Source organism: Ascaphus truei, chromosome 1, assembly GCF_040206685.1.
Source record: "Ascaphus truei isolate aAscTru1 chromosome 1, aAscTru1.hap1, whole genome shotgun sequence".
Taxonomy (NCBI): Eukaryota; Metazoa; Chordata; class Amphibia; order Anura; family Ascaphidae; genus Ascaphus; species Ascaphus truei.
In genome coordinates this window covers 374,154,960-374,181,646 of record NC_134483.1, presented here as the reverse complement: position 1 = coordinate 374,181,646, position 26,687 = coordinate 374,154,960, and the positions used below count along the sequence as shown (strand labels likewise).

The 26,687-nt window shown below is 44.2% G+C and overlaps 1 protein-coding gene across 1 annotated transcript; it reads right to left on the bottom strand.

The window, feature by feature from the left end:
- Window positions 1–132: 132 nt before the first annotated feature.
- On the bottom strand, window positions 133–13,879 carry DCTD (dCMP deaminase). The gene is made up of 6 exons (XM_075577998.1): window positions 13,655–13,879; window positions 12,272–12,383; window positions 11,110–11,245; window positions 7,271–7,387; window positions 6,615–6,711; window positions 133–994 (listed from the first exon to the last, which is right to left on the bottom strand). Exons 1-6 carry the CDS (start codon window positions 13,681–13,683, stop codon window positions 913–915), a joined length of 573 nt encoding a protein of 190 aa, XP_075434113.1. The 5' UTR covers window positions 13,684–13,879; the 3' UTR covers window positions 133–912.
- Between the last annotated feature and the right edge of the window lie 12,808 nt (window positions 13,880–26,687).

Here is a 26,687-nt window from a genome sequence, read left to right as displayed (position 1 = left end):
TTCAGACCCTCAACAGAATACTCTGCATGTCAACTTTAAATAAGTGTGCATAGCATGAGCTAAAACTGACATTAATTCGGTAGTATATGAATCATAGAAAATAAGGTTAGAACTTCCATATGACCAATTAAAACATTTTTTAATAGCAGCACAATAAAACATTTACAAATGAAGTAGCAAAACCTAACAAACCTAAAAAAAACACTTTCTTTGGATATGTACTCATTTAACATGGTATGATTTGTACTTTGTTTACCATTTTACATTCTAAACCACCTAATTCTAACTGTACAGTAATATTGTTTTAAAGCACATTTACACATACAAATGGGGAGAAGAACTAATCATATATATTACATCTCTTCCTTGTAGAGAAGCCAAGTTACACAAAAAAAAGCCTGACTATACAGAAAAACAAATGTAGTTTTTGTAGGACAAATTTAAGATGGTGGTTTTAAGTTGCTATTATACTTCTAATCTATATATCCAATTCTTTAAAATAAATAAAATTGTAAAATATCTAGCAGGAAATACAATTAAGTGACAAGTTTAGAGTATTCTATGTAACCACTTTGAAAAAAAAAAATGATACAGTAAACAGACTATTCTACTTTTTATACATCATGAAAAATGTTCGTCACACCGCAATTGAGCGACACCAATAACCTCAGCACTGGAGAAACATTACAAAACACACTGTACAGGCAACATTAGAGGGGAGTCGTTAAGATCGGTGTCGGGTATTAAATGTTGAAAGCAACAAGCAAAATACAAAAATCGGCAAAAGTACATTCTATAAAAAGGAGAGAAAAAAAATGGAAATTGTAACAGACCATTATTTACTGGTTTCCATAGAAGAAGATACAAATCTAAGATGCTCAATGAACAAAGAAGGATGCCACAAGATTTGGCTCACAATGGTTTTGGAGTCGGTCTGCTGCTATTAATCGCATCGAAGTCAATGACAATCCTTTTGCGTTTGGGAATAAATGTCCTTAAAAATATAAAAATATATACACATGCATGTTAGAAGAGTAATACTGCGGCACATTCTATCATTAGAATCAGCAAACAGACACACCAAACTGAAAGGAAAAAAAAAACCAAAGTAGGATATATAAAAGGATATATACATCCTAGGATTCGTGCTCTCTAGAGGAGCCAATTATAGTACCCCATGCAGAGAGAATCCTTAGAAGGGATAGACTGAAACAAAAAAACACATGGGGTTGCTGAGGCTGTGTGTTTTTCAGCTACCAGAGATCATAAATTATCAGGGAAAGAAAACATCTCTAACAATGTAGCTCAAGGAGTTGGTTTCATTGCTAAAGTTTTTTTCCTTTGTACAGCATGATTCTTCTTCCCACCCTCTCTTTTTACTGCAGTTCAATTTTAAAACTTCATAAGCATCCTCGTTTTTTTTTTTTTTTTTTTTAAAGTTAGCATTCCCCCCCACCACTTGCTACTGTGGTTTTACTGCATCTAAAATCTGATGCTTAGTCAGCCCGAAACGTGTATACTAGTGCGCAAACTTTTCTGTTTGCAAACCCCGCAGCCCTCTGCTCGAGGCCCCCTTCCCTAACCGGCTCCGAGCTTCGCGGCGTCATATGATGTCACGTCGGCATGGCAACGCGTTGCCATTTGATGCGTCGCCGAAGAGGCAGCTCAGACCAGGTATGAGATTTGGAGGCCTCGCGAATCCCCCGGTATTCAATTTAAATGCCTCCGGGAAAAGCGCGAACGACTGTAACCCCCGCATCGCCCCAGAAAATCTCACGCCGCCCCGCGCTTTGCACACCCCTGTACTAGTAGATGAACATTTCTTAAAATGACACCCAAGTTCTAGTCTTTGCACACATTTATCAGTGCAAGGTCAGTTCAGCCCTTCAATACACTCACCGAGTTAAAAGCAAAATCAGAGCAGTGAGCATAATTGTCATGCAAAATAAAACAAAAAAAAAGCGCTTTGATCAAAGGATAGGGGGATAATGTAATTTCTACAAAATGGAGGAAAAGAAAGAGCACACAGGAGACTAGTTTTGAGTTTGAAAAAACTTCAATAAAGTATTTGCAGTATCAGAGCTAATAAAGATAACGTTTCAGGACTAATGCGTCCCTTCCTCAGACCCAGCACTTCTGGGTGCTGGGTCTGAGGAAGGGACGCATTAGTCCTGAAACGTTATCTTTATTAGCTCTGATGCAGCGAATACTTTATTGAAGTTTTTTCAAGCTCAAAATAAGTCTCCTGTGTGCTCTTTCTTTTCCTCCATTTTGTGCCTATTATCAGGTCCAGCTTTGAGACGCCGGGACCATTGGAAGGTAAGCACCAGAAGCAAAATAATATTTAATACTCTTTACAAACAGTGGTGTACTTACTATTATTCCAGCTAATGTAATTTCTGGCATAAAAAAATAAATATTCATGAAACATTCTAAATTTAAACTAATTGTACTACACAGAATAAAACAGTATGAGAGTCAAAGTGGAAAAACGGAGACTAGTCTCTTAATCCAATACTCAAAAAGATTCCAAAAGACTGCATCTCAATAATATTCTTCTTATTCATGATTATACATGCATTTGACTTATCCAGGAATTAAATGCGAGTATAAACAGAATTGGGTCATTAATGCTCACAATTTAGGGTATAACAATGGGTATAACAATGGTGAATAGACATCTTAGGATGTAAGGAAATCCATGATAATGGAAACCTAACCCATAAATCTACAAGTCCATAAACCCTTAGAGCTAGACCTCTGATAATATGATAATAGATCCCATGTGGGTACTCACGACCTCCGTTTGTAGAGTCCTGATGCAGCGTGCTCTCAGCCCAATGCGGTGACTAAGGCTGGGGCCATAGAGGGGGTAGCAGGGCTGAGGCGCGCTGAGGCTCGCCTGCTGAAATCTGCGCGAGCCAGCGGGCGTGATCGGAGGCGGGGGGAGACTGAGGGAGGCGGGGCAGTGACGTCGCTGGGCCAATCGCCCGCGAAGCACCGACGTCAACGCGCCGACGTCATGGGGCCTGACGTTGACGCTGCTCCGCGCTGATTGGATGTTTTCAGCCGACAGCGCTCTGAAAAACAGTTTGGCTGTCGGCTGAAAAATCCAGCGCCTCAGCACGCCTGCGGACGCTCGCGTGAGCCCCCTCTAAAGACATCCTCATGGAGGATGCAGGGGCTCAGCGCAGAGCGTCCGCACGGCTCAGCGCGGCCTGTCCTTCTATGGACTCGGCCTAAGAAAGATTCCTCCCAGCGTGGGAAGGATGATGGCGGTGCACTGCGTGTCAAGCATTAAACAATGCGTTCCAAATGAAGGAAGTGCGGTGGATGCTGGTTCAAAGTGTCAAAATAGTTTTATTGAACGTGTAGCAGCATACTGGATAAAAAACAAGAATTAGGAAAGGGACCTCTGACGCGTTTCGTGCAGGTAATGCACTTTATCAAGACTGATAAAGTGCATTACCTGCACGAAACGCGTCAGAGGTCCCTTTCCTAATTCTTGTTTTTTTATCCAGTATGCTGCTACACGTTCAATAAAAAACTTTGACACTTTGAACCAGCATCCACCGCACTTCCTTCATTTGGAACGAATCGTTTATTGCTTGACACGCAGTGCACCGCCATCATCCTTCCCACGCTGGGAGGAATCTTTCTTTGAGAGTCAAAGAGACCTGCAACCAAAATATAAACTAAAGAACACATTGAGCTATTAACGCAGCACGCCAGGTTGCATTTCTTGCTTGATTTATTTTTGTAGTTATAGGATTGAAATGAAGGGGGGGTCTCCTAAGCGGAGCTATGTTTACTTCAGCTCCGGGGACACCCTGCTTCCCGAGATACTTACTCTATAGGGGGTGCTGGTATCTATGCAGGTAGCAGCTCCGACGGGGCTTGTTGGGGCCCAACAATGGCAGCTTTAAATTGTCACACGGCATTCTATTGGCCCCACGTGACCAAAATTTTAAACATTAAGGAGAAACCAGCAGAAGGAAGGTGTATCAAGAAGCAGGGGGTCCTGAAGCCAAAACTAACATCGTTCAGCTCTGGAGAACCCAGCTTGAATCCTAGAACTAAAAAAATTAAAACAAAGAAAGAAATGTAGCCTGGAGTGCTGCTGTAACACTGGCAAGGAACAAAAATGTAGTTCCAAGAGGGAGAAAGTAGGGCAAACCAGTAAGGTCCTTCGTCACCATCCCAACCATGGGGATTTTAGTATTTTTTCACTGTAAATAATTTCCCTTGCGTATAATAGTTGATTTAATAAAATGGTATGGTTTGTGGTTGCTATTTTGGACCTCCTTTGGATGTTTTCAAGTAAAGCTCATCACATGGTCAGTTTTGACAGCCATACAAATGAGATAATACTGTATATCTCACAGACTTATATAGTCGTATCCCCCTGTCTTCTGCAATGAGCGCATCCAATAGGGACCTTTTTAGCCCTTTAGGGATCATTCATGTTTATTTGCAGGTCTTCCACAGGTTCTCAACTTCGTTTGCAAATTAAATGTACAGCGTTAAGCAGATACGGTGAGCAGTGGAGCATATGCAAACACTCGTTTCTATTTTACCTTTGCTGTACATCGTGATTATGCTTAAAAACGTTTTTTTTTTAAAATATATGCAAGTAAGACACTTGGGTGATATTTGACAAGGTATACAAAATTAGTCATAAGTATTTCACAATGAAGTGTGTCATTAGCACGAACAAAGGGAAATAAAAAACTATTAAAAAAAAAAAAAAAAAGAGAGAGAGAAGAAGATTTTAAATCACCGTCAGTACTAAAGCTATGCTTAGGCAGCCTTTTTAGGGCAGCTAGTGTTAAAGTGTTAGGCCGAGTCCATAGACGGACAGGCCGCGCTGAGCCGTGTGGACGCTCCGCGCTGAGCCCCTGCATCCTCAATGAGGATGCCTTGAGAGGGGGCTCACGCAAGCGTCCGCAGGCGTGCTGACGAGATGGAGTTTTCAGCCGAGCGCCAAGCTGTTTTTCAGAGCGCTGTCGGCTGAAAACATCCAATCAGCGCGAAGCTATGACGTCGGCGCCGTGACGTTGACGTCAGTGCGTCGCGGGCGATTGGCCCAGCAACGTCACTGCCCCGCCTCCAACCACCTCCCCCCGCATCCCTATCGCGCCCGCTGGCTCGCCTGTATGTGCATGGAATCGCACAGCTTCAGCAGGCGAGCCTCAGCGTCAGCGCTGTTCAGCACTGCTCCCCCCTCTATGGCCTTGGAAAAGTTAGGTTCTAGGGTTTTTCCTCTGCACAGCTCCTTGATCAACTCCTGCTGCTACCACCCTCCAAACATCCACAAAATCCATCCTAATCTCTGCTCAACCTTTATCTACTGCAATTTTACTCTTGCTGGTTTATCTTGTGATCTACCTTCAATTGGCTATTGGCTAGGTCCCCTTCAATTGGCTATGAATTCTGCAGCCCATACTAGATAAGTCACATTTCACACTTATCACAGCAGTTACTGGTGCTCCAACATTGTTGAATTCATAGTTTGAGCACTGACCTTTAGATTTCCACTCGATATAGATAGAGATATATATATATATATATATATATCTATCTCCATCACTTATCTTGTCCCACCTTGACTACTGTAACCTTCTCCTCCATCTAAAAACGCTGCTGCCAGACTCATCTACCTCACCCATGGCTTCCCTTCTGCTGCACCACTATGCAAAGCCCTACACTGGCTTCCCATATCCTATAGAATAAAATGCAAAACCCTAGTTCTGACTTACATAACTCAACAACACTGTCCCCATTACATCTAAGCCCTCATCCCCAAAAATATCCCTAAAAGCCCCCTATGTTCTGACCATGACACCTGCCTTTCCTCTGCCTTAATATCTCCTCATTTCTGTCTACAAGACTTCTCTCATGGGGTCCCCTCTCTGAAATTCCCTACCAGGCACCCAAGCATTCAGACATTTAAAAACACCATGAAAATTCACCTTTTCAAGGAAGACTATCTGGTATACCAATAACATCCATCACTCACCCCTCCCTCTAACCCTATTGGTATTTGACATACTCCATCCCACAATGAACAGCTATATTACCTTTTGGTTTCAACACTGCCCCTTATTCCCTCTAGATCAGGGTGCAGAAAATAGGGGGGGGGGGGGGGGGGGCACGTTTTCTGAGGCAGAACATCTCAGCATCTGGGGTGGAAGGAGTGGCCCAGTGAGTAAAGGCACTGTCTGATAACCTAGTGACCTTGGGCGAGTTACTGTGCCTCTGGCACCAAAAACTGATTTTAAGCATACCGCGCACTATAGTGTAATTGTGAAACGCTTCGAGAAAAGTGCTATATGAAATACATTTATTAATCGCTCACCCGAGATGTGTGGTTTGTTCCGACAACTTCCACATTTTATGCTCTCCCCATTTATTTTAACTTCACCATCTCTATCCATCCGTTTTATCCATTTCTTGGTGTGCAACAATCAATATAGAGAAATGTATTTAATGTTATGCAAGGCGCCCTAAAGAGCTGGAGGTATGTAGCAAATGTTTAAAAATATATTTTTCCCTGCACCGCACCATTTACAGTAGAAATGCAACAAGAAAGACGAACAGTACTTTGACCTTACGTGTATTTGATACCAGCTAAATCAAACATGCGCCTTGAAGCTTTCATTTCTGGAGTGTCATGATACTTGTCAGACATAAATACGACTTCTTTTATACCTACAAAAAAAAAAATGGAAATTAGTCAGTTCCAAAACAAAGTAAAAAGCTGTGACTAAAACAAAAAACTCATTTTATAGAAATGCCAATTTATTACTTCATCTTTTTCCACAAAACTGGGTCCAAAGGCTAGTTTGTGTGATAAATACTATAGCGCTTCCAACGCAAGACTGCCTTCATAGATATGCATCCTTTTTTTCCCCTGCGAGGATATCACTAAAGTGCTTGCATCAGCTTGATAAAAATAAGAAACACCAAACAATCATGATCTGGCATCATAGGCCAGAGATTTCTACCACCCAACCCTTTTCCCCCCCTTCAAAAAAAAATGTTCAGAAGGTGTAAGTGTAACTGAGGAATGAGGCAATAACTTGAGATGCAAAAAAAAAAAAAAAAATAAGTGGTACTTGCAAACCAATGCAACTGCTTAAAAAAATTGCTACTAACAAGTGCTGCAAAGCAATCATAACCTTGAACTATACATTAAGGAGGCTCCTAATACTTTGTATAGTGACCAGCAAGTTGCAAGACTACCAAAAAGCTAACCGCAGACACTTACTAGCTTGGATGATGAGTTTTGCACATTCGTTGCATGGAAACAAAGCCACATACATGACGCAGCCTTTTACATCTGCAGAGTTTTTGTTCATAATCGCGTTCAGTTCAGCATGGCAAACTGAAATGTAGAGAACCGTTATAAGAAAGGAAATCAGAAGGACAATCTATATACAAAATTAGGTTTATCTAAAAAAGATACCATAACCTACACATACTGTACATTTTTGCTGGATCGATTTAGCTACATGAACGGTCGGCTAAAAAGGATGAAGAGCACGTCACCCAGTGCCAATACTTCCTCAATATTCAGAGGTTTAGGAGATGATTTTTTGCAACGTGTTGCTGTTCCGTAAAATATTTAATACACGTCAAAACACTTGATCCTAAATGCCAGAAATTAAAATGCGATCCAACCACCACTGAAAATGAACATGTCGCTATATAAATTGAGTGCTGATGTCAAAGGAGCACTTGCATGAATCCAGTTGTAAACGGTCACGGGGGCTCAGACATCCGCAAATAGTGGTACCCAGACGAAAAAAGGGTTATAGCTGGCACTCCAAAAGGACTTGGTATAAATGTACATAAAATTGAAACAGAAAATAACCATGCACCAATCAGCAAATAAAACATATTTAGGGTCATGTGTAGTGATGTACCGAGTACCCAGAATTACCCGGTACCCAGCACATTTTCAACTACCCGGACACTGAGAAGTGGGCCCGGCGCCGATTAATGTCAGGATAGCTGAAAATAATCACATCACTTACATGTGGCAGCATCAGCAGTGTCTTCAGCCGGCGTGGAAGCAGCAGGACTCCATTACACAGCACAGCAGCAGGTAAGCAGTGTGAGTCGGGGAACCATGTGACGGAGCAGGAGTGTTCCTATTGGACAGACAGCTGTTCAATAGGAACACAACTGCTCCAGTCACATGGTTCCCCGGCTCACACTGCTGCTGTGCTGTGTAATGGAGTCCTGCTGCTCCCACGCCGGATGAAGACACTGCTGATGCTGCCACCGCCACAGGACCTCTGCTGCTCTTCATAGATGTCGCCGCGATCTTCCTCCACCCTGCATGTAAGTGCCAACCGGGTAGAACTATTGATTTTGGCCGGGTACCCGTTACCTGTTTTTTTTTTTTATAAAACATTACTCGGTACACAACACTAGTCATGGGACAAAAAAAAACAAAAAAAAACACACAATAGTCATCTGTGGGCTTTATATGAGGAATATGACACAGGTGAGAGGTAATAAAGATGCGTTAGGGTGGGGCTTAGTGTGTCAGAGACAGAGCAGGTTGTAGGGCGAGATGAGTAGCACAGAGACCTCATCATCAGGTCACGGGAAAATGAGCCAAGGGTGGATTTAGGTGGTGTGTGGAGCTGGACACGAAGAGGTCTTGTCTGACTTAATCTTATCTGTGAAGTGAGTGGCAAGGACGTGGGCTGTGAGAGTAGAAGGACGTCCAGGTGTAGTTGGGAAGAGAAGGGAGTTAAAAAGTGGAGAATAAGCATTGGGGGTTAGGGGACAGAGTTAGGAGTAAAGAAAAGTAGTAGGTTTGCTTGGCAAGAGAGAGCAGTTATAGGAGTACACTTCCATTCAACTAGTCTTCATTTGGAGAAAAGCTCGTTTTTGAAATACATCCTCCAAGCACAGCTGATAACCCCGAATCCTTCCGCAATGGGTATCACTGTTTGTGGGTCACATGGGAATTAGACCAACTACCAATAGTTTCAGGAATGCCATATTCCATTTCCACCACAATAAATCATTAGAGAAAATGAAAGCATATGGATATACTGAGCACATTTATAAAATCCACAATGTTCATTTTCAGGGGAGTTTGAAATTACCAACCCCCACTCCTCTACCAAACCGTTTATAGTTTGATTTAAAAAAAATTTTTAACAGCATCATATTTTTATTAAGTGAAAACTGGCCAAGATGAAAATGTTAAAATATATACATTTTACCAAGAGTGAAAGCTACAGAGGACAGATCACAAATGTTTTGTTTAAACCAATTCTTTATTAACTGGGGTACTAGGCTGGTTTGAGAAAAAAACTGTAGCATCAATAAGTTATATAAAAGAAAAATGGAACATGCCTAAAAATATCTGTTTTCAAAGCCTACATGACCAATTCCTACAAATCTCCAGACAAAATACTGCCCATTTTAACAGAGAAATTCTCGTATTCACAATGCATAAACGAAACGAGCACACCAAAATCCTATTTCATCTCCACACCACATTCATCAAGTGATGCAGCTGGGTTCCATTCTAAATATTAAAATAGACCCCTTTGTTCTATGTTTATTTTTGCTGGAGCACAAATTGTATTTCAGCAATTTAGTATAGGATAACAAGGAAACTGCTTTATCTGAAAGGGAATGCATCTTCCATCACCTGTTCTGGGAAATCCCAACCGTATTTTGTAAGAATGCATAGATCAACCTTTCTCATAATTGAAAATGAAAAGTTGTTTGTGACAGGGGGGGAAAAAAAGCTATGTATGCAATAGAAAACATCACAGATTACGCCATATAAATAAATGCAAGCAACTCAAAACATACAGTAAAGTCTTCAAACAGTATGCATATGTTCAGGCAACCATGTATGTATAGATGTATCTTGCAACAGCAATATAAAGATAAAACCCTTTCACTTATTAATAAAAAGTGTTTAACACCATACACAAACCGTGCGATTTTGGTTGAGATCCAATGACAGAAAATGAGCAAAGTAGAAAATGATGCCCATTGTGGTATACATACTGCGTGTGGTATACATACTACATGTGCGTTACTGCATGTGGTATACATACTACATGTGCGTTACTGCATGTGGTATACATACTACATGTGACGCATAAGCCCATTCATTTTATTGCTAAGAAAAATAGTCATTTATTAAAATCAAACGAGCAGTTATGGTTGTAACAGAGCAAGAGACAACCACTTAAAATAGCCTCAAAATGTCTAAAACTTTATATGTACTGTATAATATTGGAGTAATAAAATGGAGATTCAAAAATAAAAGGCTTAAGATATACTTGCTATTGAAGTCAAGAATCAGCCATTTTTCAATTTGTAATGTCATAAAAGAACCACGGAAGTACGGGAGTGGGATTGAATAAACTGCACTCCTTGAATTTAAAATACGTGCCCCGAAAATATATATATTTTTTTTTAAATCAAAGATCTAAAATACTTTTACTATAATCTTCACTTTAAGGAAGCATTCCTCTCTGCCCTGTTTTTGCAAGAAAACAAGTTTTACTATAAGCAGCATTTGATTACTTTTAATTAAAACCAATGACCTGAGCTGCCGATCAATCTGTTCGCCTGTCATCAATCGGTGAATATTCTGCTCTTGGGGCAAAATAAAGCTGCCGCTGACTCAATCCTTCTGTCAGTGAAATGCAACAACTACAAGATATACTTCTATTACGATGGGTAACGTGGTCTATCGTTACAGCTTTCACCTCAGATTTAGTTTGCTGCTGGGAACACTGCAACACTTTCCCGTTTTGTGATTTTTTGCTAATGCTATTCCACTGCTGGGGAGGGGGCAGGGCCCAAAAGGGAGGTGTGCCAGAGCCTGCTATAGAAACCAAAAAGGACAGGATGCTCAGTACAGTACATTAAAAACAGCATTAAGAGCTGGGATTTTTTTTTTATTATTATTTTTTTATGCAGTATTTAATACTACAAAACTGATAAGAAACAGGATTTTGAAATTTTACTTCTTTAAGTGGTTTAATGTCCACAACACAGAAAACATTGCTAAAAAAAAAAAAACAACAAAAAAACCACACACTCCACCTCACATACCATAAGGATATTTAGTATCTAGTTTATCCTGTGCCGTTCTGGCCCATGGAAGGACGTCATCGTGACAACCATTGGGCATTCCGTTATACCCAATTCCAACAATCTTGTTCTCGGAATTCACAATGCACGCTCCAACCTAGAAGGAAAAAAAATAAATGTTTTTCATGAAAACTAGAGACTTTTAATGTTCAAGCATTTTGCAGATTAACAAGGAAATTATTATATAGCAACCCTTGCCCCGCTGCACAATAAAAATGTTCTGTACCTTCGGAGAACTGAGGGGATTCCAGCACCATTAAAACCTGATCCTCCCAGCTTTGGGGATCCCCAAGTTGCCAGTGCATTTAAACTTCATTTGTGCCAGGTTCTCACAACCGTAACGCCGCGCGTATAGTGCCCGCGACGGGCGACGTCAACCAAAGTTATATTTCGCTTTGCGGCGGCGGCGCAGGCTTGCTGGCATTTGATTGGTTCAGGGGCTGTCACATGAGGCGACAGCACTTGAAAAATCATATATATATGATATATATTTTATATATTGCCAGCTTCCAAAGTTCGCAACGCTCCGTCGCATTGTCGCCGTTACGCTTACTATAAGCGAACGCTTCATGGGGCAATGCATTTGTTTTTGGGTGACGTCGCGTTGCCGTCACTACACGAACAGCATATATCTTTATTGAGAACAAATCTTGCACCCTCCAATATTTTCACAAGTATTTTAAACTGCTTGTAGTGTTAGATTGTGTCACCTCTGAAGACTGGACTGTAAATATATTCTATTATTTGTTTTGACCATTGATAGATCCTGAAGTGTAATAATTTGATGTCATACTGATATCAATATGACAACATTGCTAATATGTGCAAACTTACAAAAAACAATTATTTTAATTTTTTTTAAAAGTGTCCATTTACCTGACTCTCCCTTATTTAGCCCACGTTATCAGTGCTGGTTAGGGTTAGGCTGGCAAATTAAGGTTAGGCTAAACAAGTCCCTTATTTACGCTGTTCTGCCAGGTAAACAGCCTCTACCAAAAAATATATCCATGCATGAACATCAGGGTTTTTCCGTTTAACAGTCAAATATGTAAAATGTAGAGATTGGCACTTTGTTCATTTTAATCAACAGTAGACCACATACTGGAGCATTCATTTAACGTACCTGGGAATTTGGATCCTTACTTCTCTGAGCTGCTAAAAATGCTACTGCCATAAAATATTCGCACCATTCTAAATAGTCTTCCCGCTTTTTACACAGCGCATCAGTTGCAGGCCTATCAAGCAAAATACAAATAGGGATAGGTATAATTTTTTTTTTTTTTTTTTAAACACCAGTACTCATACTTACCTATTGAGTCCAAGTTCAGTGTCTCCCCCGAACTTACTCTTATACCAAAATGGGTGCACAAACGGACAACAGGATCATTACATACTTTTAATAATTGGAAAATTATATATATATATATATATATATATATATATATATATAAATATATATACGCACACATAATTGTCCTGCAAAGTAACATACAATGTTTGTGACAGTGACCAAATATTTAAGTTACCATGCAATGTAAAATATATTGTATATCAAGGCACAGAGTAGGATGTGCACTCTCAGGTCTTGAAAAGGGTCAGTGTTTTTATTCCACTTTGTCCCCAAAACCTGAATGCAGATCCCCCCTCTCTGCTGTGATGTACTGTACTTCACTCAAAAACACCCAGGCGAGAACCTTCAGATTTCCGGGAGTGGCCTCTTATTTATGGATAAAGAGATACACAAACACACACGATGAGTATATGAAACTCATCGGTGACCCACCAAAAGCAAAAAGTTGGGGGAAAAAACAAAACAAACGAGATCTATATAAATAAAATAAATCTAACATACAAAAGCACAAGAGTTTCATAAAGCTGAACTGTCTCCTCTTATTCCTGGAGGGGCAGCAACATCAGCTGGTTCAGACGGACAATTTGGGGTTTGCTACTCACGCAGCTGAATACTGTATACAGAACAGGCTCTGACATGGCAATACAAATGAAGGAGATTATTTTCTTCCTGATACATTTATAAACCAATAGAACAAAAATATACATCCGTCATCTTAACATATGTAAATCGTATGGACAAAAACTGAGAGTTGCCTTAAAAAAAAAAAAAAAAAAAATTGTATACACACCTTTGCAATTGGATTATTTTACAATCAGTATTTTTTTTTGTTAAACAAGTCAATAGATCCCATTAGTATGAAATGCCACTTCATTAACAGAACAGCGGGGAACCTCCTGTGCAGGACCCATGTTAAACCGCGTGGTTCTCAGGTAGAAGATAGGAAGAATCCCACACTGGTTCTACCCTCTGCAACGTGCCCGCGCTGCAGGAGGCGCAGAGCCCGCGCAGCAGGAGGCGCAGAGCCCGCGCTGCAGGAGGCGCAAAGCCCGCGCTGCAGGAGGCGCAGAGCCCGCACAGGCAAAAACCAGCGGCAGCATGGGGAGTAAACACTACTTCCTTGGTCTGGCTACAAGGTTGGATCATGATCATTACCCATTGACTTGAAGCTGCTCCGCACTCATGTTTCTGCTGGTGAAGCGCTGGGATATGTATTAAGTTGACGTTTCTCAATAGTAAACCTCTGCTGCGCTGATCCAGGAAAAGTTCAGACTAGGATGTACAAACGTATTCAATAGTTTTCCCGCTACACAACTGCACCCGGTGACTGAATGCAAACCTTACATTGGCTGCAGTTTAGCCACATGTACATAATAAATCAGCTACTTCCTCACTTTATCCCGGTCTATTCAGCCTCCCCTGATTGGTTAGGCTCTATAACCCCCTCCTGCTATCTCATGGTTACTGCAAACACTGGTGTTCTGCAACAAACCCTCTGCTAATAGGGCATGTAAAGCAATGGCTGTAATAATAACTAACTACTGTAGTTACAATCGTGTTGCTATTTTCTTGATCATAAAGGATTTTTCTACTTTCCACTGACTTCATATATATATAACATTATAAAGGGCTCATAATGTGATTTAGGGTTCCATGTCTGGACTGGAACAATAATACATTTAGTTAAATAATTCCATCTCCCTAAGACTTATATTAAACATAATTTAATTCTTCCTTAAGAAAACTATTTTTAGAAAGGAAAACTGAAGTAATCTTCCAACTATAGTAGTAATACAGTGAGAAGTGGGACATTACAAAGTTAATGGGAAAGATTTTTAGACACATCAAAAAATATATACCTGTATATGTAACCCTGTTTCCTAGTGAACACAGTCCGCTACTATATGCTGTATAACCTGTAGGCTCGCAGGGCCTGAGCCTCCGCCACGGAGAGCCTGGGGCACACTTAATAATATGTATAACCTTGTACTTGGTGCAGCGCCTCCACCTGCGATGGCTCCCACCAGAGGGGAAGTGGTTCCTCGCAGGACACTTGTATATCACTCCACACACACACACAGCATATAAAACAAACGGATAGCTTTACTATATATCATAGGCAATATATATATATCAACAGGTGTCCCTCTCTAGAGGAGACACTACTGCGTCTCGCAGGACGCTCCCACCTCCACCGGGTGATCCCACCCCATGTCCAATAACCTCCAAACAATATGTCCCCCACCCTCAAGTGAGATAATAGATATATATGGGTGACTGCGCAGCCACTATGTCCCGCGTGAATATAGTATGATATCGTTGGTGTACTTGGTGATGGTTACCTGCCGGGCACTCCAGTACCCGGGCCTGCCAAGGATCTTCACAAAGGATCAGATGTAACTGGATTCAGCAATAGCCGTCCGGGGCGATCCCACCCAGATGACTGCAGCAACAGTAGCGAGGTCTGAGCCCAGACCTCCGCTAGATATGTACTGTCTCTTTACTTTGTCTCTGAACTGGCACAGTAAGGGGAACTGGAACCTGTCTGGGGCCAATCCCTATCTCCGCTCCACTCTACGGGGACTCAGGGCCTAACTGGGCCGGGGTATAAGGCCTAGGTAGGGGCTGGGTGCCTCCCTACACCTGGAGCTCCGTCTCCTTCCTCCTCCCGGTAGCTCTGAGCAACGTGCGCCCCTGTGCAACCCTATCTCCCTTCCTCCCGATATTCCAGCCACCCGATTGGTCCATTCCCTGGCATCACATGGTCTCGCGGTGGCTGCTGGGACTTGTAGTCCCCTGCGCTCCACCCTATAGGAACTACTCCTCCTTCGCGGGCTTTGGCAGCTATGCCCGCGCATGCGCGACCTCTGCTCCCTAGCCAGCAATCAATATGGCGGTGCCCTGAAGTCGCGGAACCTCCGATATACCAGAGCGTCCCCTGCCCTGCTGCAACCCTCCCGTCAGACAACACAAATGCGACAGAGGGGAGCCCGGCTACATATATATATATATACATACGTTATATATATATATATATATATATATATATATATATATATATATATATATATACACATATATATATATATATATATATATATTTTTTTTTTATTATTATTGTTATTATTTATTTATACCTATATAGTAGGGTACTCCACCTTACCTCCGCGGTGCTGTTGGTCCTGTCGCTCAGGAGGATTCGGGTGAGTTGCGTTGGCCATCTTGTGGTTGGCACATCCACATATAATTGGACGTAGTGGGGTGGCCATCTTGTGGTTGGCACCGCCGGAAGAGGATGTCGTGGCTGTTCACGATTGACTGGAGACGGTGTTTCAGTCCTGACAGAGCCTTGAGAGGGAGAGCTAGTCAAGCTTCCTGGACTAGGCCAGAACTATTACCCCTAGGCCAGAGGCAGCCCCTTCACCGCAGTGGAGTTTGAGGCGTGAGGGACTATTGTCGGAGGCCCTGCGACGTGGGGTCCGACCGTTATCTTTCTCCTGGAAGCAGGACTATAACAGGAAGGTTGAAGTGCACACCACAACAAGGGGGGGGGGGGGTAGCGCTGCCCTCATACGTACATTTGGGAAAGGGGTAGCTCTGAAAGACACTCAGGGCACCATCAGTACTGTTGGGCATAAGTACCCATTGTATTATTGTCATTATTGTTATTACTGTGTCGTGTTATTGTTATTATTGTGCTTACTGTGGGGACCACAGTAAAGAGTTGTTGCACACACTGTTGTGATCGTGATTATTTGAGGTATACAATATATGTATACACACCATGTGCCTAGCCCAGAGGAGATTTCCGAAGTTAGCCACAACTCAGCCTCTAGACAAAAATGGGACCACACCTCTACCTGGAGCATGGTGCTAGTTAACGCCGGTTGTGATTTAAGAGAGGGGAATGGGCCTCAGTCCTGCTCCTGCCTGGAAGCTTACCCAGCGCGTGTCCTCTTATCTACCCCACCCTGACAGGGCCATCTTAACAGCATTATAGGCCCCTGGGCTAAGCAGTGCACTGGGCCCCCCCGCCCGCGCGCACAGATGCAGGACACCCAGCGCACCATGCTTTGAGCGCGCTCAGCGCCAGCAGGGACTCAGTCTTACATTGCAAGCAGTTAGAGGGAGATTTGAATGTTGTGGCGGACGCGGGGAAGAAAGACCAGGAAGGGGGGAGAGAGACCAAGGGGAACCAGTGCAAGACAAATGTACCTAAGTGTAGTATACAACCAGTAAGTACCTAAGTGCAGTATACAACCAGTGCATATACAAATATACATGACATGTCTAACATGGCAGCGCCCTGCTATGGGAGCCGCCGAGAACCTCCGGTGACTGGGTTGCCTGCCGCAACCTCCCTCGAGCTCCGGTGATCCCCTGCTACGTGCGCACCTCCCGCTGATTGGGAGGGGGGGGGGTGCCGGCCCGCTGCCGCACTCACCAGGTAGACGGTCTCAGGAACGGAGCAGCAGCAGGCTTTATGGAGTGACTCCAGGGTTCCCTTCCACAGCGCTTACGCGCAGGGCTAGGCATACTCCTCCCCCTCCCTGAGTCAGCGCTGTGGAGGTGAGAGCGCTGTGCAGAGTGGCTCCTCGCACAGCAGCAAGACACAGAGCGGAGTGAGGGGGAAGGTAGGGCTAGTCGTTCTGGTTCCCCTCCACTGTGGGCCCCTATGCTCGTGGGGCCCCCGGGCAACTGCCCACCGTGCCCATAGATTGAGACGGCCCTGCACCCTGATAGTCAAAATGGAGGACCCTAGCCCTGGCCCTGCACCCAAAATGGCATTGTGGGACGAACCTTTTCACCCCCCAGGGAGCCCCAGCAAAAGTGAGGCTAGCATAGTGTCAGAGACCAGAGACCAGGTTTATCAACACATTTATACCGGGATCATATGAGACCAGGTTTATCAACACATTTATACCGGGATCATATGATTGAGCAAAACCAGGAGGTGAAATAAATTGTAATTTATTTCACGAAAAGACATACACACAATGTTCCACAATTTACAGTCAAAATACACTTACTGGGACGGGGGCAAACGAAACAATTTGTTTCCAGAACGAAATCTTGTAAAATAAAGTCTGTAGGAGTAATTTCCCAGTACCGGGAGTTACTTGCAAAAGCCTTGGAACTGTTCTTGGTCAGCGGTGCCACTCGCAGCCGCTGCTTATGCCATTCGTTCTTGCCGCTGTTTCTTGGCACTTGTAATCTTAGAAGCTTGATGAATCTTGTGCATCTTAGGTGAATCTGATTCCCGATGGGCTGCAGGAATTCTTATACGGTTCAGAACCCTATACCTTACAAGTGCAGCCAATCTCTCCGTGGGAATAACTTTTCCCACCTATCCCAGAGTTGCCAATACGTCACAAACCTGGCAGGGGTGGCTTCCTATTCTGCTAACGGCATGCGCAAACCTCCTTTGCCACTTAGCATATGGGACCCAACCCCTCTACCTGGCAACAGTAAGTCTGGGCTGGGCAACTATTTGCCAAATGGCCCGGACTTCACACTAGGATAGGGATACTTGAGTTACCCCTCCCTACCTGACACCCCAGAGACTCTGAGGCTTTCAACTCCGGACTTTTGCAGACATTGTGGCATCAAGCCAGCAGGTTGCCTTAGAAGTCTGGGGCTGGAAAATCCTCAGCTCATTTACACTGAGACACTACACGCATACTAAGTGGAGTGCTATAATAAAATGAGTGTTTCCCCGTCTCCGGTGTTCTGAATGAAAGTCCAACTATTCCTATCATGTTTAATACACTAATTTAGGGGGACTTTCATACATCAATTTTTATGAAACGTTATAAAAATTGAGTTATGGTCGTTTTTATGTTTCTATCTGAACTATGCGCACGGCAACTTTCAGAGCGCTAGGAGCTTCCTAACAGAAGTTAGCAAAAGCCGCTTTTTATTCTCTAAGCGCTGAACATTTTACCATTTTATTTTGTAAACCAGGTCTACATTCTACACCATTAACTTAGTAAAAAGTTACCCGAAATATTTCTGTCCTGTGTGTGTGTTTCCCTCAAACTGCCTGCACGTTTATTCTCAGAGCTCTACGAGCTTCCTAACAGAAACTAGCAGAAAAGTTGTACTTTTGCAAAACGCTTAGACGCATTCCCCAGCTCTTGATATTTTCACCTGAGCGGGACTTAGAAAATATTTCACTCTCGCCACCTTATACATGGTGGGAGAGACTCCGAACCCCTATACTGGGTTCTGTGGGTTTGGGCATATACCGGGGACCCTTGAATGTGATTTATCCCCCTGCCCCGTCTTACTGTTCTGGTCTGTGCTGAAGCAGGGAGACCTGGCGGTAAGCCGCGTAACTGCTTCCTAGTGAGGATTTTGTCTGGTGGTCTGTGTCTTCATGTCCCCAGAAATCTGGTAGGATTCCTGGGTACATTTTCGGGGTAGCCGGCAACTCTGGTCCCCTTCTACTCAAACACACACTGACAACATTTTTACCATAAAATCCTCCCTGAAACTCACGCCCTGCGAATCTCCACTGGCTGGCACTACTGGAACAGTAAAATACACAGAAATCTTTTATTACTATACAGTTCACATGCCATAAATGGGTTGAATGGCTGACACTTCAAACTCCCCTATATGGCTCAGGGGCACCAAGCCGGGCATAATACAGTACCTTTTATTATTGGCCTGGGTACCCCCTCACCGCAGCGACTCTAGCTCGGAGGGAGAACCTGCGTTCGCGGAGGCACTGCAGCTACTGGCTGACAACCTTGCGCAGTCATCACAAGCTCACCACTATCGCAAACTGAAAGCTTTTTCTGCCTGCTCCATTGGGCGAAGAAGAATTTGAGGAGTGGAAAGACCAGACGTTGCAAGTGCTGAAAGAATGGTCCTGCTCTGAGGCCGTAAAGAGGCAGCAGATTGTTGAACGCCTGAGGCTGCCAATATACTCCGGTTTTACCGTGAGTGTCATGCGGAGGCCGATGCCCAAGCCCTGATCTTGGCTTTACCTAAAGCTTATGGCGCTAAGGATTATTCCAATGAACTATTGGCCAAATTCCACACCCTCAAGCAGGATGAGGGGGAAGATTTATCTGCGTTCATCCGACGGCTACAATTGGGCTTATGGACTCTGATCTCTAAGAAAGTAATTCTGTTTTCTGACATGACGACTACCGAATCAGACAATTGCTGCGGGGATCGCTGCCTACACACCCAATCGCCATTAGGATTAGCTGCTCTATTTTTATGGAAAAGCTTCCTAATTTTGAAGAGTTAATAGATTGAGAGCAAGAGCAGGAAGTTATCATACGGTTCCATACCCCCCACAAAGACTTGCGACCTTAAGCCACGAGCAGACAGCGCCAAGGGAGCCGTTGCCCAGAAAGACCCCGTGGAAGAAATGACTCCAGAACGAGTGTCCCGAGGTATGGCTCCTCTTTTCAGTTCAGAATCCGAACGCACTCTTCGCTGCTACGAGTGCAGGGAAGAGGGTCACATGAGGAGGGACTGCCATCCGAAAGGTAACTACCAAGTCAGCGGCACTTACTTTTGCTACTCACCCAAAAATTTAGTCACCAGGCAACAGGAAGAAAGTGACCCCTTCCAGCACCGAGAAGGAGCTCCAAGCTGATCTAACTGGTAGAATTGGCCCCACAGCACTGGTCCAAGTACTAATTGAAGGAATCTATGCTCCAGCGCTATTGGACACCGGTTCTCAGGTAACCATTGTTTACCAATCCATCTACGATGTCCATCTGCAGCATACACTGTTGAAATCAGCTGAGACCATGACCCTATTGGGCCTCAGTAGCAAGAGTTACCGATAGATTGGGTGATCAAGGTGCGAATGGACATTCCCCAACTCAATATCAACATGGTTCACCCCATGGAAGTTGAAGCACTGGTGAACCCGGAGAACACCCGAATGCACCCATCTTCCTGGGAACTAATGCCGATGTGGTGCGATCTTTGATCCAGGCGTTTCTTAAAGAAGTGAGAGAGATGTCCTTGTTCTCCAAGAGGATTCATCCTGGTTTCATGGAAGAGTGCCACCGGATTTCTGCCCAAGAACAATGCGGACAGTTCTTCAATCTGGAGAAGTGGGTGACCGAGATTCTGCCAGGGGGAGTACGACATATGATAGCCCAGGCCAGCTACCCTAGCGATTACGGAAGTGACTGGTACTTCTCGTTGGAGTCGACAACTGAAGAGGATGCAAAGAGGCTGGAAGGTGGTGCCGGAAGTGAAGAAGTGGAAGTCTACGTTTCCTCCCCAGTTTGCCATGTCCATCCAGAACATATCTCTGAACCCTGTACAGCTGGATTTTAATCAAGAGCTGGGTAAAATATACCCTGTGATGGACATAAAACCCTGGGCCCATGTGAACGCGGCCTCTGTAAAGGAATGTTACCTATAATGTTTAGCCTTATCCAGAAATACAAATATAGATGAATTTATAGTGTATTCATCTATAAAAGTATTGCTGGCTTATAATAATAAAATTATATGGCAAACTATTATTTAGGGAGATGAATGTGTAGATATGGGTTCCAATAGGAAACACATTCACACATGCATGCCCTTTGGTTTTTGAGAGTTATGGCACGACAGTGAAGCTTCAGTTATATAAACCTTAATATTTATTAGAGCACGGCACAAAATATAAGACTTAGACAGTAATACGACATATACTTCCTTATAAGGTTTGTACTTATTACAGGCCTAACAATACAATACAGTACATCCTACCTAACAGTACATTGATATAAAACATAGATATACTGTATACAGATTTACAAGTACACAAGAATTATGATCATAATTACCTTCTGAGCTCTGCTTCTTTTTTCCTCCTTCTCTCCTCCTGTCTCCTAACTAACTGACAATCTTTCCCTAGTTTAAATGGGGTTTCCACACTCATAGCTCAACATTGTAGGAGGTTCTCATTGGTTGAGGATGTATGCTTAAACCAAATTGTGTTTTTATCTTTGAAGATGGTGGGAAAACCCTAGAAATACCAAATCTATCAATAAATGTTTTGTATAGGTCAACATCCTGATTGGAAAGTAGCAGCTGCTTCTACAAGGGGTCTATATGTTAATTCAGGAAACAAAGTATTGTCTTTTGAAGTCCCTGATAATCAGCAAGAGATATTTGGACAGGGTGTGAAGTATATAAGGCTTTTGCTTGTCAATATCTTCTCCTGGAATGTTTATTCAGATGAAGATATGAGTGTCTACTTCAAAAGACTATTTGTGACGCCTGTAAACGAAAGCATCCTGTAAGCAATTCTCTTGGGTAACAGGAAACTGATTCTGCACTACAGTTCGATTTTTGGAGACTCATCCATACCGGCGAATGGAAAAAATGCCTCCACGCTAGACTGATTAAGCAGAAAGACGTGTTCTCGACCAGTGAGGTGGGCGTGGGTTGCACCAATAGCGCCCAACATGCCATTTAGTTGAGAAATACCACACCTTTCTGGGAACGATCTAGGCGAATAGCTCCCAGGGACGTGGAAGATGTCCAAGATATCCTAAAAGATATGAAGGGCGCTGGCATTATAGCAGAATCCCGCAGCCCCTACGCATCCCCCATCGTGGTGGTGTGGAAGAAAAATGGTTGCATGTTGTTGTGTGTGGACTATCGAACCCTCAGTCGCCGGACCATCCCAGATCAATATACTAAACCCCAAATTGAAGAGACCATGGGTGCTTTGTCCGGTAGCCAGTGATTCAGCGTGCTGAACCTGTGGTCTGGGTACTACCAGGTGCCCTTGAGTCCCGAAGACCAAGAGAAGACAGCGTCTATTTGCCCGTTGGGATTTTATCAGTTCACTCGGATGCCCCAAGGCATCTGTGGAGCCCCACCACCTTTCAACGATTGACAATTTAACCGTTTGGGGAAGGCGTCACCTTAAGGGTGGTATGGTGTTATACGGATGTTAAGTAGCTTCAACAGCTCTTTTATGAGTCTGCTCTCAAAATCGCGTTCATGATCATTCGGTTGGGCAATCCATAATGCATTCCCCCAACGGTTCAATTGGACTCTGCTCAATATGTTGGGTACCTTGAGAGACACCAAGAAGGTCAGTTGGAGCAAGCATGTAGAACCCCTGGTGCATGCCTACAACTACACCCGGCATGAGTCCACTGAGTTCTCCCCATATTTCATGATGTTTGGCAGAAAAGCAAGGTTACCGGTAGACATCCATCTGGGAATCTCTACTGATGGAGTGCCCAAAGTGGCACACTACCAATACATTAAAAGACTAAAAACCAACCTCCATAAAGCAAATCAGTTGGCAGAAGAATCCACCACCAAGCTGAATCAGAACAACAAAAGGAGATATGATTGCAAAGTGCGCTATCAGGAACTTCAGCCTCGGGACAAGGTTATCTTGAGGAACCTGGGAATACACGGGAAGCATAAGCTGGCTGACCGCTGGAGAAATGCTCCTTTTGAAGTAGAATCTCAGCTGAATGGGCTCCCGATGAATGGGCTCCCTGTCTACCGTATCAAGGATTCTGGCGATAGGATCAAAGTCTGGCATCAGAACCACTTGTTACCAGCTGAATGTGGATAATGAGATAGACCTGTCATCTGAAATATCGCAAATAGGAAGGGAAGACTCAAATGGGACTTCTGATCACTCGCCTGAAGAAAGCCGTTAGGGTGGCCCCATTAGCAGTCGTCTAGGGACAGGTTTGCCTCTATCATTACTGTGCTGACTGAGGTATTTGATGCCATTTAGAATGGTGCGGTATAAAGTTATGTTGTATTAAGCATTGTATTTTCCATTATATAAATTGGTAGGCATATACAGGCATACCCCGGTTTCAGGACACTCACTTTAAGTACACTCGCGATTAAGGACATATCGCCCAATAGGCAAATCGCAGCTCGCGCATGTGCCTGTCAGGACGTCCTGAACAGCAATACCAGCTCCCTACCTGTACTGAAGCTTTGCTCAAGCAGGGATACTATAGAGCTTGTTCCAAATGCGTTATTTACATCAGTTATGCACGTATATGACGTTTGCAGTACAGTACATGCATTGATAAGTGGACAAAAGGTAGTGCTTCACTTTAAGTACATTTTCACTTTACATACATGCTCTGGACCTATTGCGCACGTTAATGTGGTGTATGCCTGTATTGTTGGTATGTAATATAATATGTATGGTTTTTCATGCGGGAGGATGAGGTCTTTACCAGGGGGTGAGTATAGCAGGGTACGCCCCCTAACCTCCGCAGTGCTGTTGGTCCCGTCGCTCGGGAGGATTCGGGCGAGTTGCGTTGGCCATCTTGTGGTTGGCGCAGCCACATATAATGGGACTATGTTTAGCACGGCGGCCGTCTTGTAGTTGGTGCCACCAGAAGAGGATGTCCTGGCGGTTCAGGATTTCCTCCGCGGGACTGAAGATGGTGTGTCAGTCCTGACAGAGCCTTGAGAGGGAGAGGTAGTGTCCAGGGAGCTGGTCAAGCTTCCTGGACTAGGCCAGAACTATTCCCCCTAGGCCCCAGGCAGTCCCTTCATCGCAGTGGAGTTTGTAGGTCTCGCCAACAGCATAGGGATTCCCCTGTAGTAAGACACTCCAGCGGAGAAGGCCCAGAGCTAGGAAAGGAGTTTCTCTTGCGGCAGTTATCACCACATGGTGTGCCGGACGTGAGGCATGAGGGGCTATTGTCGGAGACCTCGTGGCATGGGATCTGACCGTCATCTTTCTCCTGGAAGCATCCCCTGGTTACAGGCCTGAACCAGGAAGATAGAAGTGCACCACCACAACAAGGGGGAGGGTGTCACGCTGTGCTGCCCGCAGACCAGACTAACCCCCAGTACTGAGGTGGAGAGTTAGTGGAGAGTTAGTAACCACGCACCCGCAGTAGTGAAGGCGTGCCCGGAGTGTGGATTTGGTAGCGTGGCCAAGGCCAGGGGTACAAGGAACTTGTCGTAGTACTTGCCAGATCCGGGCGCAGAGAAGGTACCGTAGTGAAGTCTGAAGCTAAGGGTCGAGGGTAGGAGAGGTCCGAGTCATAGGGGTCCGTGAGCCGAGTTCGAGGGGTCCAGAAGGTAAGCGAGGTCGAGAAGAAGCCGGGGTCGTGGAGCCAGAGAGGGTAGGAAGACAAGCCGGTTCGGTAACAAGATCTGTAACGTAAGAGGGAGCTGGGCACAGTATCCAACAGCACAAGGCAAAGAAAACTATGCAGAGCGAGGATGTATTGGAGCCACAAGGGTAATAAAGCGAGGAGAGCCAATTAGAGGAGGGGCAGGGCAGAGGTGAGCCAAGGAGCCCTTTGTGATAGAGCAGAAGGTGATGAGCAGGTTTGCTGCAGGTGAGCGGCAGGAAGGCGTGAGCCTGAGTCCTGGAACGGCCGGTGGGCGGAGCTACACGGACGGTGAAGTGAATAAATTAAGCTGTGTGACGCGCGCCCTGTAAACGGAGAGGGCGCGCATCCAGTGGTAGGGTCGGCGGCGTATGCAAGAGCCGTGGGGGAGCGGGGTGGGCGCTCCACGACGCAGAGCAGGAGCGGAGGAGACCGCAGCTACCCAGACAGGTAGGGAAGGGCAGTGCCGAGGGCGGCGTGTACCCTTATTCCTGACAGAGGGTAGCACTGCCCTCATACATACATTTGGGAAAGGGGTTGCTCTGCAGGACACCGGTTTCTAGGTGCCCAGGGCACCATCAGTACTGCTGGGGATAAGTAGTCATAGTGTTATTTTCATTATTGTTATTATTGTGCCTTCTGTGGGACCACAGTAAAGAGTTGTTGCACACACCATTGTGATCGTGATCATTTGAGGTATGCAAAATATGTATACAGGTTCCCGTGAGGAGTCATCCCGCCTACACTGGGATCACTGGGTGGAGGCGCTGCACCTTGTCACGCCAGACTCCTAATCAGCGGAGGCCCAGGCCTGCTGTAAGCCAGTAACACTAACTATAGGCTATTTCCCTTAGGGATATGGAAAGGGTGTTACACCTACTATGAAACCAGTCAAGGAGAGACTGGCCTTACCGCCCTATACTGTGACAAACATTTAATGCCATTCTTTTTCCTATATGTATTAATAAGTACAGTATATACTGGGGCAGAGGGCCGACTTGATGGCAGGGCCATCGGTGCAGTCGCACCGAGCACCTTGCTTAGAGAGGCCATGCGCCCTTCCCCAGCACATTTAAATGGATTTAATCCCTGCTCATTCCCCCCCTCCTGTGTATCTCCACACTCCCATTGCCATGACGTCTCAGCTACTCAGGATCCAATGGGCTTATTATTTTCTTCTGCTCTCAGCCATGGGCCGAAGAGTATGTCCATCAATACACTTATCACTGGTATGCAGAGCAGGTTAACTCCGTACATCCACCGCAGGGGCAGTGTGTATTCATAAAGTGGTGTTACACTGATACTATTAGAGATTTGCAAACCCCTTCACTGTAGAGCAATGCATGGCCGGCCCCTCTGACAGCTAAGGGGTTAACATCATACTTGCCATTTGTAAATGACTCCAGATTAGTGATTAGATTATTTATCTGATATTCATTCATTCAGCTGCAGAGGTTCTGCAACAGATTGCCAGCCTCCAAAATGGGAGAAAAGTGTTAATGAACGCCTTCGGATTTAGAGAGGGCAAGCAATGCATTGCACAGCAAAGCGTTGCTGGCCACTCTGGCAGTGAAGGAGTTAACAACGGGTTTGTCATTGGGAAGAAATCCATAAAAACTGCACAACACTTTTACCTTTCTTTAGGTCCCACTGTGTTGAAACCTATTTCCTTTTCATGATTTCTTTTACCAGTATATAGTCATTTGATTCTTTACACAGCACTCTTCCCATCTACCAAATGAAAAGTGACCTTGGAAACACTGCACTATTCTACATGTCTCCGGTATATAACGCCGCTGCAGCCATTATCCGAGTAGTAAATGACCTCCGTGTCTTATTGTTTAAACCTTCACTTCTGATTTTATTAGCCATTATAGCCACATGGTACATCTCAAAAGATTATACAAACCCTGGGATGCTATTTCAGATCATGTGTAAATACTGCCACTAAAGTGTTTTTTCGCGCATGAAGACTTTTTAAAATGGAGTCACACAGCAGCACAGCACTGCTAGTCTCTTCCCCTTGATCATCCATTAGGTCCATTCCCTTGGTGATTCATATTTAACTCTCAGCACCATATCACAGTTACAAT